Raw genomic sequence first — 23,101 nt, 5'->3', positions numbered from 1 at the left:
CGGGGTTCTAAAAGTTGGAATAACAGGACAGAAAAATATTCCCTAGTGAGAGCGCGATGCATTGTCTCTTCATACGCCCTTCATGAAAATCGCTGTTAAGCAGCAAGTGACCGTCTGCAATACCATCCATCACTCCAAGAATAAAGCAGAAGAAAATGAGGCATATCACGAGAGGTAAAGGTAACAGGGCCAAAGCACGGGGGAGCAGGGTCTTAAAGTCGTATGGAATCAGAAAAGAAAAGACCATTAACACCGGGCCAGCGCGAGGGCAGAAGAAGAGAAATGGCAGAGACAAGCGAAAGCAGCGCTGTGCAATTAGGCAGTATGGAAGAGAAGGAAAGCTCCTCCCGCTCTAAGAGATCAACTGATTTATCGCGCTTACTCACATGCCCATGGAACCGAGGCGATGCAGGGCAGGTTGGCTCAAGAAGATTAGATGTCATGTCTTGTCATCAATGTCGTCTCTGTTCGGGTTTCGGTCACTCATTGTAGTCAGGCTTCATCGAGAAAAGGCTCGGAAACAGTCCCAGTAGTTGCGCCACTATCCTTCTCGACTTCTCAATCGTGCACCGTTCATATCGACATGGCTTGAAAGTCAGATAAATAAAATAAAAGGGGGGTTCCGTTATGCAGAGGTGCTATTCAGATGGCAGAGGAGGGAGATAAAGGAGGGTATGGGTGTAGGGTGCGAGGAACGGAAGATAGAAAAAGCCATCATCATCATCAACACGACAAAGCCATTCAGGACTGGTTGCTGCTGTTCCGCAGAACATCAGCGCGGACAGGGTCGAAGTACGCGTGGGCCATAGCCTCTTGGGCGGTCAGACGTTCCTGCGGCAAGGGATTAGCATGCGTTCCAATCTTAAAAAAAACGAAGGAACAAATCACATACAGCATGGTCATAGCGGAGGAGCTTGTCGAGGAAGTCAAGGGCTTCATCGCTAACGAATCGCTGGTTCTCAGGGTTGACAAATGTGTGCCAGGGCTTGCGGGGGAACCGAGAGAGAATCTCATCGTACTGAGGGTCCAGTTCGATGTCGTACTTGTCCAGATATTCGAAAAGCTCCTCAGTTCCAAGAACTTTGGCGATCTTGACCAATTGGTCCGAGTTGCTGTTGCCGTGGAAAAAAGGCTCCTTGCGGAAGATCATGGAGGCAAACATGGCACCCAGTGACCACATGTCAAGTGAGTAATCGTACTCTTGGAAATCGACGAGGAGCTCGGGTCCCTTGAAATAACGTGAAGCAACGCGTACGTTGTACTCAGTGCCCTTGTGGTAGAATTCGGCCAGACCCCAGTCAATGAGTCGCAACTTGAATGGGTCAGTAGTCAAGCTCGTCTACTTATCGGAGACGCTATTGTAGCGTCTAAAAATCGTTACGTACCTTGCGCTTCTCATGATCGATCATAACGTTGTGGGGTTTGACATCCCGATGCATGATACCCTTGCTGTGGCAGAAGTCCAGCGCCTTCAGCAGCTCGAAGACGTAGTAGCGCACGTCGTAATCCGAAAAGCGGGGGTAGAGAGTCCGGAAATCGGTGTTGTTGACGGCCTCGAAAACCAAACTTGGAGTCTTACTCTGGTTATCGCGGACAACATCGAGGAGGGCAACAACATTGGGGCCACCAGCCAGATTTTGAAGGATCTTGATCTCTCGCTTAATCTTCTTCTTCTTCACCGGCTTCAGAACCTTGATGACACATTTCTGATAGTTGACGATGTTGATGCCTTCGAATACCTCGGAGTACTTTCCTCGGCCTAAAGGACAAAACGGGTCAGTAAACAGTCGGTCTGGAAATGCCCCCACAGCCTAGGAACAGCCGCAGATGGTACCGCCAACGGCTGAACGGGATGGCTCCAATCAGCTGCGACTTACCAATTTTGCGAACGATCTCGTAGTTTTCCAGCACACCCCAGGAAATGTTGACACTGTCGTAGTCCCAGTAGGACCGCGGCATGTGGTCGTTAACTTCGGCGTAAACGCGCGCCATGTTGACCGCAGACGGCTTTCTAGCCCGCCCACAATTGAGAGATGCAGCGGGGTCACGCGGGGTGAGACCGGGTGATGGAGGGAAGGGTGTGGGAAGAGGTTGAAATAGGATGAAGACAACAGCAGCAGCAGGCCCAGAAACTGACCAGCCCGAACGCAGCCGTGCTATCGATCGTCCTCGAGCAATGGGTTGGAGGGGGATATTATGATGAGAGCGAGATCTGTTCCGCCTTGTCACGGGATCGCTGTGGGGAGCCACCCCGATGCGGCTAGAGCGTCGGATGAATCGTTATTCCGGACTGATTTTCTGATTGCCCGTTTTGGACAGTTCCGGAACTTGAGGTCGCGGCAGCGTTCTTTTATTCTTGCTCGCCTCCTGCAGCGTCTGGCCTGGTGCCGTCTTTTAAAGAGACCAGAATGTTTTTCGATCTGAATGTCCCCTATAGTCCTGATGACTCCGACGTACCCCACACCTTAAATTTCCTGGCAGAACGTAAGTCATTCCGCCGAGACTAGCACACGATCGAATCACGCCAGACCACACGAGGTACTAACCTGACCGCGCAGTGGGTTACACTACCGTCGCCTTGTCCCATACTATTAGCGGAAAGCTCCCGTCAAGCCTCACTCCGCCACCTCTCCCGTCAAATCCGCCCAAGTCCCTCCAGCTGCTGACCCGGCTCAACCTGACCCTCTCCGACCCCGCGCAGAACCAACGCCTTGCCAACCTGACTCAAGCATACGATCTTGTTGCTCTCCGCCCCACAAATGAAAAGGCCCTGCTTAATGCCTGTACCAGCCTGGAATGTGATGTGATCTCATTAGATCTCTCGGTGCGATTGCCGTACCATTTCAAGTTCAAAATGCTGTCGGCTGCTATATCACGAGGAATCCGGCTGGAGATCTGCTACGGTCCCGGAATCACAGGAAGCGGCCTGGATGCTCGCCGAAACCTAATTGGGAATGCTGCGTCATTAATCAGAGCCACACGGGGCCGCGGTATTATTGTGTCCAGTGAGGCACAAAGAGCTCTGAGCTTGCGGGCCCCATGGGATGTGATCAATTTGGCTTGTGTCTGGGGACTGTCACAAGAGCGTGGAAAGGAAGCGATCTGCGAGGAAGCCAGGAAGGTCACGGCTCTGGCCAAGTTGAAGCGGACCAGCTGGCGGGGTATTGTCGACATTGTTCATGGCGGCGAGAGTGTCAATCGCGAGCAAACGACAACAAAAAAGAACGCACCAGCAAAGGAGGATACGGCATCACCATCTAGCAACGCTGCAGACACTCTGAAACGAAAGGCTTCGCTTGGCTCCGAGCCAGCTGAGGAACCCGAAAAAGCTCTCTCAAAGAGGGAAATGAAACGTCGCGCCAAAAAAGCTCGCCTTGAGTCACGAGGTGCACATGCAGTCGATACCTGATGATGAGACATGCAACCCCAAAAGTATTGTCAAATTTGGGACTGTGACTAGCCAGATTAAGGTGCATTTTCGGCCTACTGCTGAACTGGAAAGGATCTGCATTGTCTGGAGTCTCTTCTTTCAGTCGCCTTCTATCACATTGTTCGAAAGTAGCCCCGCCATGCAAGTACTCTTTAGTATATTTGGAAAGCCGGTGGTTGTGACACTCCAGCAGTCATAGCTGGATCTATGGCTTTGTCTATCATGGAGCAACATCTGCCGGTCAGACTACGAGGAATGAAGGCGGATCTTGCTTCATGACACCGGGCTCTTATCTCGAACAATTTTGCATCATGCCCATGAACATCATCTCAAAGCTCTTCGCTCTACGGGGCAAATTGTGATCCTAACGTGTTCAAATACTTATCCCTTTGTAATTCTTTGGGTCTCTTCACGGCACCATCGAATACCAACGGAATATGATCCTATCAATGAAAAAATATCAAACCACACTTATACCATTATTTTGAACGGTTCATCATGTGACTCCCAAGGTAGTCCGGCTGCCTGACTTGTTGCACTCGTCCTCTGGCTTACTCGGCTTGCCTCTATCTGTACACCTTCCTTGGATTTACGAGATCAAAACACCCTCTAGCAGTGTCCCCATGCACCTGCCTTCACCTTACCTGACTACCCATAAATACCACAGAGCCGGGCCCAACCCATTTCCCACAATATGGATACCTTAACAGCTACATATTAGCCTCCACTCCGGAATACCCACCCTCAGCCCTCGGTCAACCTGCATTACGCTGTCATTCATTTTCCCGTCTCGACGGACCGCCGCACGAATCTCGGAAAACATGGAGAGTGCGGTGAAGGATGCTCAAGCTGGAGGATTCCCGAGTCTTGGGCAGTAATGCGCGCCAGATGCAACTCAACGATGCTACTAATGCATTCTGTGACGATATCAAGCTGGAGTCGTATAATTTCACTGTCGATCACGGGAAACGCAGGCGCATCAACGGCCCGCGTTGCTAACAAACATGGTAAGATGATTCCGACGCAACATGGAGTACCAGTACCCAAGGTCGAGAATCAGAAAGAATCCTTGCAAACGGTTGTCAAAACACCGACCCCATACACAACGTGAGAAAAAGAGGGGGAACGCGGGACGCGGGAGAAGTGGAGTATGTGCAGCGCACGTTCATCCTCGGCAGCGAACACATACTGCGTCTCCACGGTGGGCGAGATTGGAGGAATTTCTCGCTATTCACCTTCCAAGCCCAGAAGCAAGACAAGGGCATTTCCCCGTGAACATAATACCCCAGGGATTCGATCTGTGAGAACCCCTGTCCTACCCCTCACAAAACGTCAAGAAACAAGAACAATCAATTTCCAACGCCTACATCCATCCATCCCGACTCGGTGAATGCTCCGTTTGGGCATACGGGCTTTCCAGGTATTCATGCAGGGAATCCGCAAAATGAACGTCATAGGCTCAAGGCTGGCGTGACCAAATCGGGTATTGTCGGGCCCTCTCCGGATTCATGTGGCTAGTGTCATTACTTCCACTAGCTCATCCCTGAGATGCTTTGCGTCTGTTTGTCGAGACCTCTCCCCCCACATAGCCGCCCACGCGGGAGGAGATTTGGTCAATTTTTACTAGAGACATTAGTCGTTGTCGTTGTCGTTGTCGTTGTCTGTCGCTGTCTGTTAGCGGAATGCTATCATGGCGAAAAGGTGTAGATGATTGCTTTCACTTACCCAGGCGCCTATTTCTCTGAGACTCTCATTCATGTCACTTTTGCCGCTGTAACTATACCTGCGGTATTTAGCTTAGAATTGGCGTTGAATATGAAAGAGCAGTGGTTAACATACGTTTGTCCCCCACCGTGACCCTGGCTATATGGCGTACTGCTACCTGCAACTGCTCCATTGCCACTTTGGGGCGAGCCGCTTGTCTGTGTAGCGGACTGGTCCGTGTTTCTGTTTGGGGACGACATCGTGGTAGAGGGCTCAGAGCTCGGCTCACCAGAAGTCTAGTAGCAAACAGGGTATGTGGGACAAGTATGCCGAGTGAGGAATGGGTCTGGCAAAAATTAAAATTTGCGAGACCGGAGGATTTGGGAAAGTTCAAATTCAGGGAGGATGAAAGTGCCAGGGAAATGGGCTCATCTTATGAAAAGAAGCCACGGAGACCGGCTGGGTCGTTGGACAGAGGATCTTTATAATATTCGATGTTCAACTGGATTATCCCAACGCGATACGCAGTGGATTTGAATGGATATCGCAGCAAATTGGGCAGTAGCTCAATCTCCAATAACAAGGTCCGTGTAGCCGACAACCGAATACAGGATGGACCAATGGACCCCTCTCCAAAGCGCGGCCACTCCGAGAGGGAAGCAGTTTGGGCACAAGTCCTTCGAACAGAGCCGCATTGCGGTGGTGTCGACGAAGCCTACATGCATGGGAACGGTCTCCATCCAGGTATCCAATGCGTCGGAGGGGGGTATCGTGAGAGAATCCCAGGGATTGCTAGGGCTTCCCGTGGGATTGAATTGATATGTAGGTCGTTGGTTGCCTTGTGCGAACCACCTGCGAACCCCTCATTCGGGTTCCGGTTCCCGCTTTGCAACTATTGGAACTGCTTCGAGTCATCTCATATCGATGATCTCTCTGTCCCAAGTGCTGTTGTGTTCCGCATCTCCTCAACGTGGATCCATCTCTAGCACCCAATGATCGGCTCTCTGCTGGCCCACTACTACGATCAAACGATATGTGTGCGAGTCAGAAAGCGCCATCTTGATCCGAGATTACCAATGACATATGTCCGTGACTGGGGAAAGTTAAGACTAATGTCGTCCTGTTCTCTCGGGATCCCACTCAGTTGGGCATCGACTGGAGATGCGTTGGCCTGTTGCACAACGAGAGTTCCACCTTCCATGACGACTTGGTGATGAGGACCCCGTCAGCGAGGATGCGCAAATGAGCCAGCACGAGCTTTAATTTATTGTGTTTCACATGCGAACGCCTCCGCATGGAGGTGGGGTCAATGTATAATCTCTGCAGCTATGGTGCTTGGCCATGCACGCTCTTGACTTCGTTTTCCGCTTCCTTTAGGCCTGCTGCTGTGGTATAATGTGGATCGACTCGGAGGCAGCAGGATAAATAAAGTGGGTGGGTAGATAGTTAAGGACCTATATCAGAGGACCCCAGTCTATAACACTAATTATGTCACTCTACGTAGCGGATTTCATCTGGTGGGTGAGGCATTCCCATCTGAGCTGCCGCCGCTTTAGTGAGGGTGCTCAGACTCAGGCTCACTGAGTAAATTTCAGTTCGGGCTCATTCTCACTGAGATGCTCACCGGAATCACGTGATAGAACAGTCAGACTCGGTAAGCGCTCACTGACTCTGGCTGGATGATCACTGATTACTCGGAGACCCTCAGGGACCACCTAACTGACTAGTTATTGAGCACTCAGTCCAGGATTAGTCCATACCGAAATGAGCACTCGGCCCCACATAGCTTTTGATTTAGAGAACGATTTCTGATGGCCGAGACAAACCTCAATTTCTAGTGGCTAGAAATGTATCTTCAATTATCCCACCCCCTGACACCTCAAGTTACAGAACTAAACTAAATGACGCAAAATGGCACGCACAGACCCTACCAGTCAAGCGATGGTGCGGAATGAGGGTAGTTTCGGTTGCTTGTTCAGAGTTTGCCGTGCTTAAAACCTATCATATAAGTTAAAGTACCACCTTCTCCGCTGAACCACTAATATTTCTTCTTTTCCTTCTCTTTCATAGCTGAGACTCTCCTCTTTTTCGTTGGCGTTTTTTCAGTCATGGTCGGGCACTCTTTTTTGCTCAACAAGACAACATAGCGAAAGAGAAACGCTGCTTACGTTTGGAACAGAGCGAATATGTGTTCGGGGCACATGCAAATGAAGATGCCATTTGCGATAAAGACAAAAGGATAGACAAAACTAAGAGCATGTACCGGCAGACTGTAGAACTTTGGAAGGAGTATGATTTCCCAACTGTGGTGCGCAAGACTTCATGTCGAAAAGAAACTGACCATCTTCGATCAACATGAGATTCATGGTCATGCCAGCGGTAAAGGCTCCAAAGAGCCAGGTTATTAGCTTATCAAAGGAGTTCCTCCGCTCGTACATTCATTCAACCCGAAGATGGCTCAGTAGGAATGGGCGACCAGTTCATGAAGTCAGTTATATCTTGCGCAGAGTGGCTGTTTGGTGTCTTTGAAGAAGAGATGCAGATTAACATCGTAATGGAATATCGGAAAGAAATATTCAATGTGAGCGTAAATACTAAATCCTATATTATTTCGCTTCAATGGCGCTGGCCACAGAGAACTGAACAGTGGATCCAAAGATCATTAACAGCGGAAGGAACCATTGAGAAAATCGAGTCTCCAAATCAAAGCTTTACTAAGAAAGATTTTATGAGAACTATATATTCCATATGGCAGACAGGTCATCGCCACTTTATACTGGGGTTACTCAAAGTGACTATTTTGCTAGCCCTTTAATTATATTTCTTTACTAGGGCGAGAATTGGAGCTTTTATACTAGCCTATGAGGACAAAAAAGATAGAGGTCTCTGGTATAAGCTAAGGGTACATCCCTGACCTAAGTATTACTCTTAGTTAACGCTTTCTTAGGATATTAATTTAGTTTTGTTTTTATCCTCTATAGCACCTTAGAAGGTAGTATAGAGTAAAGTAAGCTTCGTTTTGTAATATGCTAGGGTTGTGTTTTAGTTGGAATGGTTATAGGAGAATGTGAGGGTGAAATGTCAGCAGGAAAGCAGTAAAAGCAAAGGCCAGGTAACATGATGTGTGATCCATGCGTGATCTGCTTTATTTTCTCCAGTTTTGCTTCGGTCAGTCACCCTCGTCCTTGCCAGCGTGCTGCATCCGAGGATCTTCCTCCGGCGTGGATCAACTATAGTCCGGGAGCCACGTGACCACCATCAGGGGGTCATATACTCCATTCTAGCTTAGATGACCAATAACAACACACATCTCCCTAACAGGTTATGAGACCCTTTTCTCTTCAATTTGAGCTATACGGAGCTGTTCTATGATCGCTGTGCCTTCAAGAATGTCAGCTGCCTCTCCCTCATCCGGTGAAAAGCTCCCAATCCTTGACTATTCGAATTGGGTTGACTGGAGCGAATTCTGGAGAGACCATCTGATCCTCTTTGACCTCTGGCAATACATCGATCCATCCTCTACAGCAACCGTGCCACCTCCTACCTCCAATGTCAATCGAGATATCGCTAAAACGTTGACTGAGAACCTTGCAAAGCTACGCCAGCATGTTGCTCCTGAATGTCGAAAGCTCCTTGTTGGCCATACAAATCCTAGAGACCTCTGGTCTTCGCTCAAGGCTGGCTGTGATCGAGGAACAACTCTACCATTGCTCGCCCAATACGAATCGTTCCAGAGCATCAAATGGGAACCAAAAGACACCATTTCTACCTATACAAGCCGATTCCGCAATGTCTTTCTATCTCTCGAAAACACCCCCTACAAGATACATCGAGATATAGCAGTCCATATCCTTGTGAATCGACTTCCCGATTGCTACAAGACAGAAGGCCAAGCAGCCAAGCAACTGAACCTACCCTTTATCGAAACTGTTACCTACCTGCTTGCCAATATCAAAGACACCTCCTCTGCAGGTGACAACACCTCTGGCCAAGCTCTAGTAGCTCGAGGTCGTCGACCAAACCGCAGATCAAGCGCTCAGCATCTCCGTGACCAAGGCCGCTCAGGAGTATCAAACCGCCGTGGTCGATCAAACCGAACCTCTCGAAACAAGCGTATCATCTGCAACTGGTGCAAACGAGAAGGCCATTTTGAACGTGACTGTCGAATTCGTCAACAACAACTAGATACTGGAGCTGCAAGATTAGATGGCAGCCGTGCCTATCTAGTCCAGCAGCCGAATATCCCACAGTATCCACCTCAATCTTCGCCTGCACCTCCGCAACCTTCACAGGCGAATATTGCCTATTCACAGCCTCAAGGCTCCGAATCAAATCCCTACAACTATCCGACACACCTCCTCCTCGCGAGAGCTTCCTATGTCAACAGTGAAACCCAGCAGAAGGATTATCTCAGCTGGATCCTTGACTCTGGAGCCACTCAGCACTTTTCGAACAGCAAATCAGACCTCAAGGACTACAAACACTTTCTTGACCCTAAGGAGATCTACCTTGGAGATAATACAAAGATCCACGCAGAAGGATCTGGGACCCAACTTCTACAGATTGGTCCTCATCTCCTTGTCCTGAATGTCTGGTTCGTACCAAAGCTGGCTGAGAATCTGCTATCCCTGCAGCTTCTTGACCGAGCTGGCTATTCAACTCTCATTGAAAATGGCAAAGTCTATATTCGACAGAGTCATGACTCTGCATGGTTCCAGCTCGCCGACTCCAAACGTGGAGATCTTTATCGAACGCATGTGAATCCTGCATCTCTATTGAACAGCCCACGAGCCCTCCGTGCAAGAGAATACAGCACACTTCGATCCTGGCACAATCGACTAGGCCACCGAAATCTCCGCTCAGTGGGAGCTATGATGAAGCTATCTGTACCACGCAAGCTTCCCACCTGTACTGCATGCCTCCAGGGTAAAATGAAGGCAAATCCTCACCCTCCTGTGCTTGAACGTTGCAGCAAGCCATTTGACCGAGTCCATTCTGACCTTGTTCCTCTGGATGGCATCTCCTTTGGTGGATCCAAATATATGTTGCTTCTTGTTGATGACTTCACGCGTTTTGCATGGTGCTTCTTTGCCTCAAGCAAGAATGTTTCAGCCATTGCACCTCTTCTTCAAGGCTTCATAAACATGATCCTGACCCAATTTGATACTATCATCAGGTCATGGCGGACTGATGGTGGTACTGGTGAATTCTCAAACAGCATGGTCAGCGAGATAAACCGCAGATTTGGAATTCTTCATCAGCTTTCTACCTCTGGTGTCAAGCAACAGAATGGTGTACTCGAACGAAGAGTCCAGACAATCAAGAACATGGAACGCTCCATGAGAGCTGGAGCTGGTGTTCTAGATGACTACCGACTACAAGCTGAGTCCCTTGCAACTTCGGTATTCCTATCTAATCTCCTTCCATCTTCTACTCTAGGTAATATCTCCCCACACCTTCTACTGTACAGCAAGCAGCCATCGCTCGCTTCCATGAAGCCCTGGGGATGTCTAGTCTGGATACACCTTCGAAAGGAGCATCGCAGCTCGAGTTCTGATCCTCGCTGCAGGCCAGCCATGATGGTAGGCTATGTACAAGACTCAAGTTCTATTTACAAATGTCTTGATCTCTACACGTTGCAAACAAGCAACCATTCCGAACTCAAGTTCGATGAGGACCTCTTTCCAGGTCCATGGCTTAAACGCCCAGCTGGTTTCAAACCATCGATTGCACATAAACGAAATCCGCCTGGTTCCGCGGTCGATACTGTACTTGGTCAGTCAGTATCGGGAGTGCTTCCCGCAGTATCAGGCATACCACCTTCCTCGATGAACCCCTTCTGGCTGCACCCACCCGCAGCTCCTGTGAACCCAAACGATCCTGCGAAGCCTGCGGATCCTATGGAACTAGCAGATGAATCGGACGTTCCCCCGTCCCTGGCACTCCTCACGGACAGCCAGACCGTCTACAACCAGCGAGGAGTTGTATTCGGCACCTGCGCCAAAATCCACGAGTACGATACTACTAGGGAGCTTGTGGAAGCCGCTTTGATCGTGCAAGGTATGGAGTCGCTCTCCTACCCACCCAGGCAAGCAGCAGAGAGGACAGTCCAAACAGACCACAATGGAGATCCTCTCTCCTATTCGGATGCCTTGCTCCAGGATCCGATTAGGTGGCCACCAGCAGTACAAGAAGAACTGAAATCTCATGAAGAAAATGGAACTTGGATAGTTCAAGAGATCAGTCAAATGCCTAATGGGTGCAAGCCGATCCCTGGCAAGTGGGTATTCAAGCGTAAATTGAGTCCTGATGGAAGTACGCGCTATAAGGCACGTTTGGTGATCAAGGGCTTTCTCCAACGCTTTGGAATTGATTTCATGGAGACCTATGCCCCAACTGCCTCTTTAGCTGCATTCCGACTCCTGGTGGCGATCGCTGTGTTCAATGGCTGGTCCTTACGCAATCTCGATATTATCACTGCCTTTCTTAATGGCAGCATAGACTCTGAAGTCTACATGGGGATACCAGAAGGCATGGATTTAGATCCAACCAGATATATTCTGAAGCTCCGCCGGTCACTGTATGGACTCAAACAGGCACCGCGCATTTGGTGGGATAGGATGACCGCATTCCTATCAAAAGCAGGCTTCTATCAGTGTGATGCTGAGCCAACAATATTCATTCGCAGCCACGAAAACAAATTCATGATACTTCTCCTCTTTGTTGACGACCTTTTGCTAACTGGTGATCAGGAAGCTATTGAGGAATTCGTCCAGGAATGCTGCAATGAATTCAACACTCGGGATATGGGAACACCCAGGCTGTTTCTAGGCATCCATATTGACTATCGAGATGGCAAAGCCATTTTGCATCAGAAAGCATACATCAAGCGAATCCTTGAACGCTTTAATGCACCCAGCAACCCTGTTGCAACTCCCCTAGACCCCAAGCATCCACTTGTTGAAGCAACTGATGCAGACCGTTTAAGTGAAGCAGATTCATCAGAATATCGCGCTGCAGTGGGAGCGCTGATATATTTAATGATCTGTACAAGACCTGATCTTGCATTCGCACTTTCACGCCTATCAAAATTCGTGCAGAAACCGGGTGTAAAGCATGCAGCAGCACTTAAACGATTGCTTCGGTACCTGGCTGGCACCCAGGACCTAGGCATCGTCTTCAGCAAACCATCTTCCACCGAACCAATCCTATATGGCTATAGCGATTCCGATTTCGCTGCAGATCTCAACAATCGACGCTCGACTTCCGGCTTTATATTCCTTCTGAACGGTGGCCCGATAGCCTGGAAATCGAAACAGCAATCCCTAGTCACAAGCTCGACTCATGATGCTGAATATGTTGGATTAGCAACTGCATCATTTGAAGTCATTTGGCTTCGTAAACTCATCCTTTTGATTCTGCCTCAGTATGCAGAACATTCAATGCCCTCCAACATCATTTATTGCGACAATCAAGGTGCTATTGCAACTGCAAATCGACCTAGCAATTCACCCTCTCCACGATCGAAACATATCGACATCCGTTTCCATGTTATTCGCGAGGCTATTGCTAATGGCCTTATTCGACTCGAATACGTTCGTACGGCAGATATGACTGCAGATATCCTGACAAAGGCCCTGCCTAAGGAATTGCATCAGCGTCATGTCAAGGGAATGGGAATGGAAGCGATATGATGGAATTGGGATCTATGTATCCGAACTGGCCTGGTTTCCTCCATGGTTTTGTCCCACAGGGTTTTGCATGGAGGTTTTCCCCCAGGACTGTCTGTATATAGCTATTTTGTCTTTCTTTTGACTCACCCGTGATCTAGTGGGAGGACCCTAGTCGTTTCTGACGCCTTCGGTAGAGATCTCGGATGAGTGGGAGTGCCAGCGTGCTGCATCCGAGGATCTTCCTCCGGCGTGGATCAACTATAGTCCGGGAGCCACGTGACCACCATCAGGGGGTCATATACTCCATTCTAGCTTAGATGACCAATAACAACACACATCTCCCTAACAGTCCTGTCACGATCACGTGCACCCAAGTAGTAACTAACTCGTGCCTGGTAAGGACGAAGAGTGCTACTATGCCACAAGAGGACTAGTTTCCGAATTTCGAAGATCGGAGTCTAGTCCTAGTTTAGTAATTTGTACAACGCGAATCGGACTCCCATTCCCTAGTTAATTAAGATTCATGGGACTAGTATTACATAACATACCAAAGAAGTCGAAATCCTCGACGTGTCCAGCCGATGAAACCGTGAGAATTTCCAATCAGCACAAACTGAATCCTGGAGTTCGCCGAGTCCGCAATATTCTCACAATGTTTGCACAACTTGTCTTTCGACGATTAAACCTCCCGTGGCTGGCCCGAAGGACTTATTCCTCGGTGACACCAAGGGGGCTTACCATGCAGCAAAAGCAGATTGTGAAGTCCACCATCCCTGCCCTGCAAGAACATGGAGTCACGATCACCACTCTCTTTTATAAGCGCTTGCTAGAGAAGCATCCCGATCTCAAAAACGTTTTCAATGTCACCCACCAAGCAACCGGCGAGCAGCCTGCGGCTCTAGCCCATGCCGTTTGGGCGTATGCGGTAAACATTGACCAGCCTAAAGCTCTGAGCACAGCAGTTTCTCGCATCGGACATAAGCATGCCAGCTTGGGTATCATGCCCGACCATTACCCCATTGTCGGTGAACACTTGCTCGCCGCAATCAAAGATGTCCTAGGGCCGGCCGTCAATGACCAAGTCCTCGATGCTTGGAAGGCAGCCTACCAGCAACTGGCGGATATTTTCATCAACTTTGAGCAGGGTCTCTACCAACAGGGTGTGAAGACACCAGGTGGGTGGAAAGGATGGCGAAAGTTCTACGTCTCAAAGAAGGTGCCAGAGAGCGACGAAATTATTTCTTTCCATCTCACTCCGTTGGACAAGGGCGTCCTCCCATCGTATCAGCCTGGACAGTTCGTCAGCGTGCGTTGCTACGTGCCCGAACTGGGTTCCTACCAGCCCCGTCAGTACAGCCTATCGGACATGTCGAACAGAATCAACTTCCGGATCTCTGTCAAACGAGAGTTTGCGAAGGATTCCAAGCCAGCGGGCCAGATCTCAAATGTACTTCACGAGTCGCTGCCGGAAGGTGCCGAATTAGACGTGAGCATGCCGTTCGGTGATTTCATTCTCGACATTAACGCCAGCACTCCCGCTGTGCTGATCAGTGGGGGCGTGGGCCTGACGCCGATGATGTCTATGTTGAAAACCATAATCAGCCGGCAGGGTCAAGCGCGGCAAGTGGTGTTCGTCCATGCGGCACGCAATGGCCGTGTCCACGCCATGAAGAGCGATCTGATCCAGATAGTCGCCGAAAACCCGTCAGTGAGCCGCGTGGTGTTTTACGAAGAGAAAGCCGAGAATGACACGCACGGGTTGGACTATGATCATATAGGCCGGGTGGATTGGGCCAAAATCAAAGACAAGGCTATTCTCCCGGATGCAGATTATTATATCTGTGGGCCTCAGCCGTTTATGAAGGCTCAAAACAAGAATTTGGAGAGTTTGGGTGTAAGTCCCGAACGCATTCATATGGAGGTATTTGGCTCTCCGCATGATTGATTGATCGACAGATGCACTTAGTGGCGAAGGTTGTTATGATGTTATTGCTCCACAAGGATGTTGTTGGAACATGTATATCCGATAGTCTTTTCTCCCTACGTCTCCGCTCCGCTGTAATATACCTATTGCTGGTGGTTTTTTGTCCACTCTCATTCTGGTACCTGATCAATATGCTTGATTGAAACCACTTGGTCTTTAGTCTTACCAGTTCCTGTAATCATACCTCTTCATTAACAAAATTCCGGTTTCTCTGTTATAAACTATGACAAATAACAGCCATCTCAAAATATTGAAACCACCCCATATTCAGCGGTTATACGGCTTGCTGCCAAGAACCCAGGCTGCATGAAGCGCCGATCGTTTACCACGAGGACCATGGATACGAGTGCGGCACCTAGTGAGTGGTTTACGTAGCGCCGGCGCCGGATCGCCCACGATTGAGAGACTTGCATCGGGGATTATGGGAAAAGACCTCAATACCGTGGCGTTTCTGCTGGGTGGAGGATATCAAGAAGGTAGCTGGACCAAGCAACTCCATTCACGAGTCACTTACACCCTACATACTACTTTTGATGCCTTGCGTTACAGCAGTAATTGTAGTCCCGAATTCTGGGTGGCAGGAAAATTCACTCGCGATCTCTTCACTGATGCTAACTCATTGTTGATGCTCTTTGAGAAACACCTTACAGAGCATTTCAGGAATAATGGAAACGCTGGAGACGTGTTCTCTACCTTGTTCGGTCGTGTTTGAAAGCTCTAGCTGACCATCAATTGGCGGTACCACCCACCTTCGTAGAGGAATGTAATGAGGGCTATTCTTCTTGCGTTTGGCTGGCGTACTTGGGCCTGCTAGGCTCTTAAATCGTATGGTGGACCGGGAGAGAAAAGCCATATTAATAACGTAGCGCTATTAACTATACATAACCTGGCCGCAACGGGCGAGTGATCGAATAAGCATGGCCGGGGCCAGGGCACAATCCATACCACCATCTTTGGGATCAAGGAATCTTTCTGAACTCATCCAAGGTCCAATGCCACCGAATCCTCTCTGCGCGAAGCGCATATACCTCATCATCAAGATGTGCTAACAACACCTCTGAAAACGTGTCCATGATTGCCCTTATATGCGCCCTATCGAGAACCTTTTCCTCAATGTGACAGTCTAGCAGATACCGCTTAAGGGCGGCAAGGCCAACATGAATCTTCTTGTGCTGGTCCACCAGGGTTGACTGGGGTCCAAATTCAGGCATCCGGTCGGCCAGTTTCGGGAAGAGGAAAGTCTCCTCGCGGTCGTGATGCACTTCCAGCTCGTTGCAAAAAGCGAGTCCGTGCTCTATGAGCCGTTGTCCTGCAGCCGGATCGAGGCGTTCTTCCATCCTGGCGCAATCAGTGCGCAGGCCAAGCCACAGATTACGCAGCTCGTGATGCTAAAGATGGCAGTGGTTAAGATATAGTCCGGCTTGCAGGGGAATCATTACGGCGAGTGCGAGAAAAGTTCCGTACCATACCCTCCATGTTAAAAGCTAATCTATTGTACTTCCTATATTCCTCTGCGGAAAATGCTTTCCTGGCAGCATCCGCTCTAATCGGATACGGTCCAGTAGGCGTTGAGACCGTAGAGCTGTATCGTGACACCAGGATGGAGAGACGAACTAGCGGATAAGGCGGAGAGGTGACCGAACTTGCAAAAACAAGCGTACAACGGCGAAGGACGGAGGATAAGGAAGTTCGCATGGCGTAGGCAGGATATGTAGCAGGCCAACAGGTTTAGTTGTGGTGTCATGGTGAGAGCTTTCTTACGTGAAAGGGCATTCAAGCACGTGACTTTATTCGTGATCTCCGTTGACCAATGTCCCCCCGACAGTGTGGCACCGCAAAAGTCTCCAATCCCCTCTACACCGCTTAATTTTCTGCCATTTTTTCTGCCGTACAAACCAAACCCTCTTTGACATTCATGATTCTACATAGATATGCTAGTAAATCAAATAATGTATTATGATACCGCTGGGCGAAACTAACGGTTGATCACCACTTTAGCAGCAAAAAATAGCATGGTATTTCTTTGATCTCCACCTGTCCTGATGTCCGTGCATTCCTTATACGTTGCCATCCCCCAAGTCTACCAGCGATAATTTTCTTCATCCGACTCATACAGAGATGCTATGTTCTGAACCAGATTCTAATGACGTCACTACACTCCTGTCTGTCATGTTTCCTAGCCAAAGCATATTCAGTCATACCCCACAACTGAGGATGGACGTGACCAACCAGGGTGCATGAATCTCTACCTCTACAACAACAATGTAAAAAAGCGAATCCCTTAGGAAACTGATCGATAGTTTCTCTATGTCAATAATGCATGATAGTTGAAGCCTGAGCCCAGTTACTGTCTCCAAGGACCCATTAACATGTAAAAGTTTTTCAGAAGCTTGACATATCACTTGGACAATGTATATTATGGACAAAGATGATGCCGACCATCAAGAGATCAATATAAAAATATATTGCACAGACAATTGGGCGCCGAGTCTGCGTTCAAACAAAAGCTTAATCGTCAAGGATGTAACTTACAGCCGACGCAAGGGGCGGGCGGCTCTTTACCGAGGTAAATATCAGTTCTCGATTCCCCAGCCACGTTCAAGTATCCCACAGCGCCTTTGTCAAGACGAAATATGGCATGATCCACGAGGGTATATGTCCCAGGAACGAGCATTTTCATATCGACGATGGTCGAACCGCCGGGAGGAACACTGATTGTTTGCACAAACCGCCCAGGAGGGCTCACAACGTCGCCATCACGGTAAACATTTTCAAAGTTGCTTCCAATGACGTGAAACGAGCTTGTAAGGTTTGGGCCTGCGTTTCCAAAGAATATGCGGACTGTCTCGTCCACGGAAGCTTTCAGAGGCTTGTCTCGTGTCAGGGCGGCCTCATGTCCGTTAAAGACAACAGCGTTTGGTTCCTCACGCAGCGCATTCGGATACGAAAACTCCACTGTTGATGACGGTTTTCCATCTTCCTCTATTTCAGGAGGTTCGTGATAAAATTCGCTCTGCATCACATAGTACTCACGATCCACCGGAGGGAGATCTCCTTCGGCTGGCTGGACGTACATGAGCCCATACATCCCGTTCGCAATATGCACTGGCACCGGTGCTGCTGCACAGTGGTAGAAGTACAGACCTGGGCACATGAGCCGAAAACTTGCTGTCTTGGTCTGGCCTTCTTCCGCTGTCGTCAGTGCGGAGCCTCCTCCAGGTCCGAGAAATGCATGGCAGTCGATGTTGTGTGGATTGCCTGTCTCGTCAAGGTTCGTCAGCGAGAGCTCTACCACATCCCCGACCCGAGCTCGGATGAATGGGCCAGGGACAGTGCCGTTAAAATTCCATTGCTCGTACTTGTGCTGACTTGTCAGTTGTTTCACCTTGGTGGCAGTTGTCAACGGCACTTGGAGAAGAACAGGATAGTTTCGAGTGATCGGTGGAGGGACATTTGGTGCATACGCGAACGTCGCATTCTCCTTTGGAAGGTTTGCAATGTTTTTAAATTTTCCAGGGGCATCACATGTACTCGAGTGCAATTGCGCTGCTTCATTCGCCTGAGGCATCAGGGTTGGATCCGGTCCCCTCTCTATCTCGGTCTGGCCAGAGTCCATCCGGATTGGGATTGAGCCTTGGTGCCGAGAGTATATAATCATACTGAAGGATATCAATGCAGATATAGCAAGAAAGTATCTTGGTCGAATGTGGCCTGCATGAACGTTTGCTCTCGTGTTGGCTTGGCCCGTTGAGATAAGCCTGGCCGATGTAAATTTGGCTTGCAGAAGCGATGATGGCGTATGATACAACGGTAAGACTTCGTTTTTTTGAGCGCAGTGGCGTCTGGATGCCACCGGAATTCGGAAAAGCCTCGATGCCATACGCGAATAATTCATCTTTTTTTTGCACAGTGTGTTGACGAAGTTCGACGGATAATTTTTCACTTCAGAGTGAAAAGTGATAGAACCGTAGCGAGCAAATCCAACGCAAGGTTAAGGAATCGGTTACTAGCGGCCTTCAAAGGGCAACCTATCCCGGGTATTTCCACCGTCCTAAATACTTATGAAAGGCTGAAGTAATGTAATACGTCATTACCATGGTTCCGTCTCAAGTCTGAAACATAATGTGGTCATTCTTTGACTGCAAATCTGGAGCTCACATGATGTTCCTAATCCGTTCTGTCCCGTCAGCTGCGAAGATCCAGCATGGAGACAGCTGTGGTTCTCATATCATCGGCAAGCCTCACAACATTTCGTCCTTTTAGTAGACATAGTGAATTGCAGGGCATACTCTCCCGTCATTTAGTCCTATTGTAACCCGTGAATTAGCGTCCCACCTAACTACATTTATAATTATAGAGTGGCGTATATAGCCTTTGAGCGATGTGGGTAGTGCTTGCCTTGTGTAAGATTTTCAAGTCGGAGCTCAGTGGATACCACCGTCCACTCGAAGTTCAGGGGTCTTCAATTTCTGGGACCGGGTGGCCTTTGGATTCAGTGGTACGTCGGTGCCGAAAGTCCTCAGTTAAACTCTATATCCATTTACAAACAGTTTGAGTATTCGGAATCCAAGCCACAGAGAATCCCGAATGCCTTACAGCTGTTCTGATCGGTGGAAAAACCGAGTCATGTACCCCAGAACTACGGGATCGACATCAAGCTTCCAGGATCATGTGCGCGCAATGACATGTAACTTGCGAGAGATGCGACTCGTTTCTTGCGGGAGATAAAAAGTCGTATCAGTTAGTTATGCGAGCATAGATAGTCAGTCCTGTCGGGGCATATCCTCGACTGGCGAACATGATAGAACAATCAACTTCTCTTCCCCACAGGCTACCACCTTACAAATGGTTGCACGTCCAGTTTCGATCCCAGGCTGGTTTCCTCCGGTACTTCGGTCGAAAAAAAAAAAAAAAAATTCTGCTAGTCTCTAGCACGCCCGTTTCCAACGGCCAGCGTGCTGACCGGTTTCCGGTCGGTGGGTGGTTGGTGACGGTCGCAGATCAGCGCCGCCACTCCACCTAATCTACTCCTGATTGGTCCGGGGTTCGAATACTCGACCGATCCTCTACACTGCTCTTGTAGTAGTCGGCTACCCGCTACTGCTCTAGCGCCTTTGTATGGACACTAAGCTCCTTTGTCTCGCTGAGCTCGCAACGCAAGTCGTTAACTTCGTCCATTCCGAGTTCGGATTACCTGACCCTGATCTCTTGGTAAGAGCACATTACGTTCTTAACTAACTAGTGAAGAGGGGAACGCTCGATGGCAGCACGCGCTGAGACGTGCGGGTCGATTCAGCAGAAAAACCACCACAAAACACACGCGTAGCAATCAGGAAATAGCGAGAACCCCAAATGCAGGTGTCAGGTCGGGGAGGTGTAAGAAGGTGTATTCTAGAACTAGCTATCCGGCCACTGTATACTGCCGGCTATGTCACATAGTCTGGATGGCACCCATGTAGTAGGGGGAGGAGTTCCCCCCACTACACTAACGTAGTTCCCAAGCGAGCCGCCCACCCAAGCGAGCCGCCCACCCCAAAACACATAGTAAATGCGATAAATTACCACGACATATCTCAACAACCATGGACTAACTTTACTTTAATATTGCAAGATAGGATTTACTTAGCATAGGGATTAACATATCCTCGTTTTAAATATTTTAGATGATCGTCTTACAATGTTACAATAAAATACACTGTAATTTTTGTATTCTATAACTACATAAATATAAGTATGTCTCTCTTCCTATTAGTTTCATATGTCAAAATTACGCCAGTGGGCTGGTGACGCTATCTAGACCATCATGTCCAAATATGATATCCTAAATCGACGTTTTTGTTGAGATATGTCGTGGTAATTTATCGCATTTACTATGTGTTTTGGGGTGGGCGGTTCGCTTGGATGGGCGGTTCGCTTGGGAACTACGTTAGTTAAAATGAAGTATTACTAATATGGTAAAATGTCAGGCGCAGTATTTGTCATTCTGGGTGGCCTTCTTATTTTGATTGTTACGAAGAGGGGGATTGCAATGCGGCAGTGGGCAGAGAAGAAGTGCACCATTGATTTTGAAAGTTAAAAACTATGGTGCTAAACATGAGGCAGGATATATAGGTGACCACCTCCAACATACCAAGCACTTGGGGGTAGCCCCAAACAATGGCCTTCCGAGGACTGAAATCCTTTGAAATGATATCTTGTCTAATCTATATGATAAATTCACTACAGGGAATATAACTGACAAAAAGCCAAGCCATAGTGTGTAGAATTCTGAGCCGCTGGGACCTTCCAACTGGGGCTCGAACTCTATTCCTGGGGAGCCTGATGCTTCTTCTGGGGTCTGTTAATGGTCCTACCTATGTTGGGTCACAATGACTAGCCTGGAGAGTGAGGTTTGATGCTGGAGTTTACGGTATCTGGTTTGGAGCGTTGGTATGCGGTGACGCGGGGACATACTGGGAGTTCAATAGTCTACACTTCTTCCTTAACTCCCTCCCGCCAAGCCTTCGCGATCTGGCGAATCCACACTTACCAGGGCGCGATGTTGCTCAGTCCCACCGCGTAGTATCAACAAAGAACTATGACACTGTAGCGTTGAACACGTTCGCAGAGGACTTCTATTTGGCTGATGAGCCAGACCTACCCTGAACTTAGTGTGACCCTTTCGGGGGACGACCATCAGGCTGTCTCTACCTCATTTAGCATAGCGGGACACCGTATAACATTAAGAGAGACGCTAACCGCGTTGCGATGAGCTTTCATAAGTGTAGAAGGCTTTATTTGGTCGAGAACCCTTTCTGGAGCGCTCGGTGGGTACATGATGAACTTCTTAGGAGGTGGTGCTGTCTGTGATAGATGTCTTGGGATGGACCAAGTCTCATGCATATCTTTCGCACAAGCTGCCTTTCTGGTGAGCGCTTCTCTCTGTAGAGGATATTCTCAGGAATAAAATGTTCTTGAGAATGTTTCTTACATGTCTATGCTTATGAGGATCTTCTCAAAAGGACCTGATTAAGCAGACTTCGTCACAAGATAGCATTCCTGACTCTCGGTCAGACCTAGCAGGTTCATGTACCGTGTATGTTCATGGCCCGAAGTCTATCATAAAATACGTCTCTTATATAGGATATACTGCTAAGAGTCCATTCACAGGCTCTCAATTGTCCTATGACTGACTACCTCTAGTTTCGCTTTAACCGTCTCTCCGGTGGCAGGATCAGCTCCATCGGCCTCCCTCTTGCGGGGTCTGTTTATGGCTATTTTCTAGGTGAATTCAGGATTGCTGTCCGCATTTCTACTCTTATCCAGTCGTCGTTGTTCTCAACCGTCCACCGTGCGCGTCACGGTTCAGAACCGCGAGAAGGTTGAATCTCGCCAATGAATGGACAGAACTCGGGCCGAAAACCACCAAATAACTCCCAGATGCGCCGCCTCTCCTGCAAGGCGATGACCTGAAACGTGACGCAAACCAATCCCTGCCTCCTCGAAACGGGAGCCTCACGCACAGATGAGGCGACCACTTTGCTACTAGGGCCTTTTAGACGATTTATGCTCATTAATAAAACACGTGGTTGCCACTATAAACCTAGGCAGAAGGACGAAGTTATACCTATTCAATTATTTCCAGCTAAAATGCCACGAGTATCAAAGTACATCAAAGAATACTACTCCTCCTGGCCTTCGGGGCAATGGATAACCTAGAAACCCCAGATAAGCCAAGGAAATGCGGGAGTTAAGGTACTTGGACTTACCAGCTCCACATTATTTCCAATTGGATCCAAAACAAACGCTCCGTAGTAATTCTCATGATACTCTGGTCTCAACCCAGGCTTGCCATTACAGGTGCCCCCAGCGTCGATAGCAGCCTTGTGGAAAGCGTCGACAGCAGCCCGGTCTGTCGCATATCAGCCAGTGAATATATAACTTAGGTATCTCAAAAAAAATTGATAGGAGAGATATCTAGGAGAGGTCACATACTAGGAGCAGAAAACGCGAAATGAAATCCCGACGGAATCTGCGTCTTCTTCTGGGCGATCCAGAAGTCAGGAACCTCGTTGCCTAGTCCGACGACACCAGGGAATCGCATGATTTCCTTGTAACCTAGTGGAGAGAGAGCCTTCTTATACCACTCGATAAGAGGCTCAAAGTGCTCTTCCGGGGCGGTGATGCTGAGATGGTCGATTTTGCTAGAAGCCATGGCTGTTGACTATTCGAGAAATAAAATAGGGTTATAATTTAAGAGCAGTGGAATAAGAAAGATGTTTGAACCTCGGTGGTTCCTTCACAAGGCTTTTATATGTCAGGTTGGTGGGG

At 48.7% G+C, this 23,101-nt stretch overlaps 9 protein-coding genes across 9 annotated transcripts; 4 read left to right on the top strand and 5 right to left on the bottom strand.

The window, feature by feature from the left end:
* Positions 1 to 741: 741 nt before the first annotated feature.
* N7532_010490 (casein kinase II subunit alpha/alpha') lies at positions 742 to 1,992 on the bottom strand (the record flags this gene model as incomplete). The annotated part of the gene is made up of 4 exons (XM_056622981.1): positions 742 to 831; positions 893 to 1,312; positions 1,386 to 1,759; positions 1,878 to 1,992. 4 exons carry the CDS (start codon positions 1,990 to 1,992, stop codon positions 742 to 744), a joined length of 999 nt encoding a protein of 332 aa, XP_056470397.1.
* A 416-nt stretch (positions 1,993 to 2,408) lies between these two features.
* N7532_010489 (ribonuclease P subunit p30 family protein) lies at positions 2,409 to 3,409 on the top strand (the record flags this gene model as incomplete). The annotated part of the gene is made up of 2 exons (XM_056622980.1): positions 2,409 to 2,484; positions 2,559 to 3,409. 2 exons carry the CDS (start codon positions 2,409 to 2,411, stop codon positions 3,407 to 3,409), a joined length of 927 nt encoding a protein of 308 aa, XP_056470396.1.
* Positions 3,410 to 5,062: 1,653 nt separating this feature from the next.
* On the bottom strand, positions 5,063 to 5,394 carry N7532_010488 (uncharacterized protein; the record flags this gene model as incomplete). Its single annotated transcript, XM_056622979.1, has 3 exons — positions 5,063 to 5,101; positions 5,156 to 5,213; positions 5,270 to 5,394. 3 exons carry the CDS (start codon positions 5,392 to 5,394, stop codon positions 5,063 to 5,065), a joined length of 222 nt encoding a protein of 73 aa, XP_056470395.1.
* Positions 5,395 to 5,628: 234 nt separating this feature from the next.
* On the top strand, positions 5,629 to 6,120 carry N7532_010487 (uncharacterized protein; the record flags this gene model as incomplete). The annotated part of the gene is made up of 1 exon (XM_056622978.1): positions 5,629 to 6,120. The coding sequence occupies one exon, from the start codon at positions 5,629 to 5,631 to the stop codon at positions 6,118 to 6,120; it is 492 nt and encodes a 163-aa protein (XP_056470394.1).
* A 2,403-nt stretch (positions 6,121 to 8,523) lies between these two features.
* On the top strand, positions 8,524 to 9,319 carry N7532_010486 (uncharacterized protein; the record flags this gene model as incomplete). Its single annotated transcript, XM_056622977.1, has 2 exons — positions 8,524 to 9,106; positions 9,162 to 9,319. The coding sequence occupies 2 exons, from the start codon at positions 8,524 to 8,526 to the stop codon at positions 9,317 to 9,319; spliced, it is 741 nt and encodes a 246-aa protein (XP_056470393.1).
* Positions 9,320 to 13,459: 4,140 nt separating this feature from the next.
* On the top strand, positions 13,460 to 14,752 carry N7532_010485 (NO-inducible flavohemoprotein; the record flags this gene model as incomplete). Its single annotated transcript, XM_056622976.1, has 1 exon — positions 13,460 to 14,752. The coding sequence occupies one exon, from the start codon at positions 13,460 to 13,462 to the stop codon at positions 14,750 to 14,752; it is 1,293 nt and encodes a 430-aa protein (XP_056470392.1).
* Positions 14,753 to 15,750: 998 nt separating this feature from the next.
* N7532_010484 (uncharacterized protein) lies at positions 15,751 to 16,267 on the bottom strand (the record flags this gene model as incomplete). The annotated part of the gene is made up of 2 exons (XM_056622975.1): positions 15,751 to 16,179; positions 16,256 to 16,267. The coding sequence occupies 2 exons, from the start codon at positions 16,265 to 16,267 to the stop codon at positions 15,751 to 15,753; spliced, it is 441 nt and encodes a 146-aa protein (XP_056470391.1).
* A 1,039-nt stretch (positions 16,268 to 17,306) lies between these two features.
* On the bottom strand, positions 17,307 to 18,407 carry N7532_010483 (putative multicopper oxidase; the record flags this gene model as incomplete). The annotated part of the gene is made up of 1 exon (XM_056622974.1): positions 17,307 to 18,407. One exon carries the CDS (start codon positions 18,405 to 18,407, stop codon positions 17,307 to 17,309), a length of 1,101 nt encoding a protein of 366 aa, XP_056470390.1.
* Positions 18,408 to 22,452: 4,045 nt separating this feature from the next.
* Positions 22,453 to 22,985, bottom strand: N7532_010482 (VOC family protein; the record flags this gene model as incomplete). The annotated part of the gene is made up of 3 exons (XM_056622973.1): positions 22,453 to 22,485; positions 22,540 to 22,682; positions 22,766 to 22,985. The coding sequence occupies 3 exons, from the start codon at positions 22,983 to 22,985 to the stop codon at positions 22,453 to 22,455; spliced, it is 396 nt and encodes a 131-aa protein (XP_056470389.1).
* Between the last annotated feature and the right edge of the window lie 116 nt (positions 22,986 to 23,101).

This window comes from Penicillium argentinense, assembly GCF_028826775.1.
Source record: "Penicillium argentinense strain IBT 30761 chromosome Unknown utg000010l_segment0_segment0, whole genome shotgun sequence".
Taxonomy (NCBI): domain Eukaryota; kingdom Fungi; phylum Ascomycota; class Eurotiomycetes; order Eurotiales; family Aspergillaceae; genus Penicillium; species Penicillium argentinense.
The sequence above is the reverse complement of the archived record's forward strand: the minus strand, read 5'-3'. Positions and strand labels throughout refer to the sequence as shown.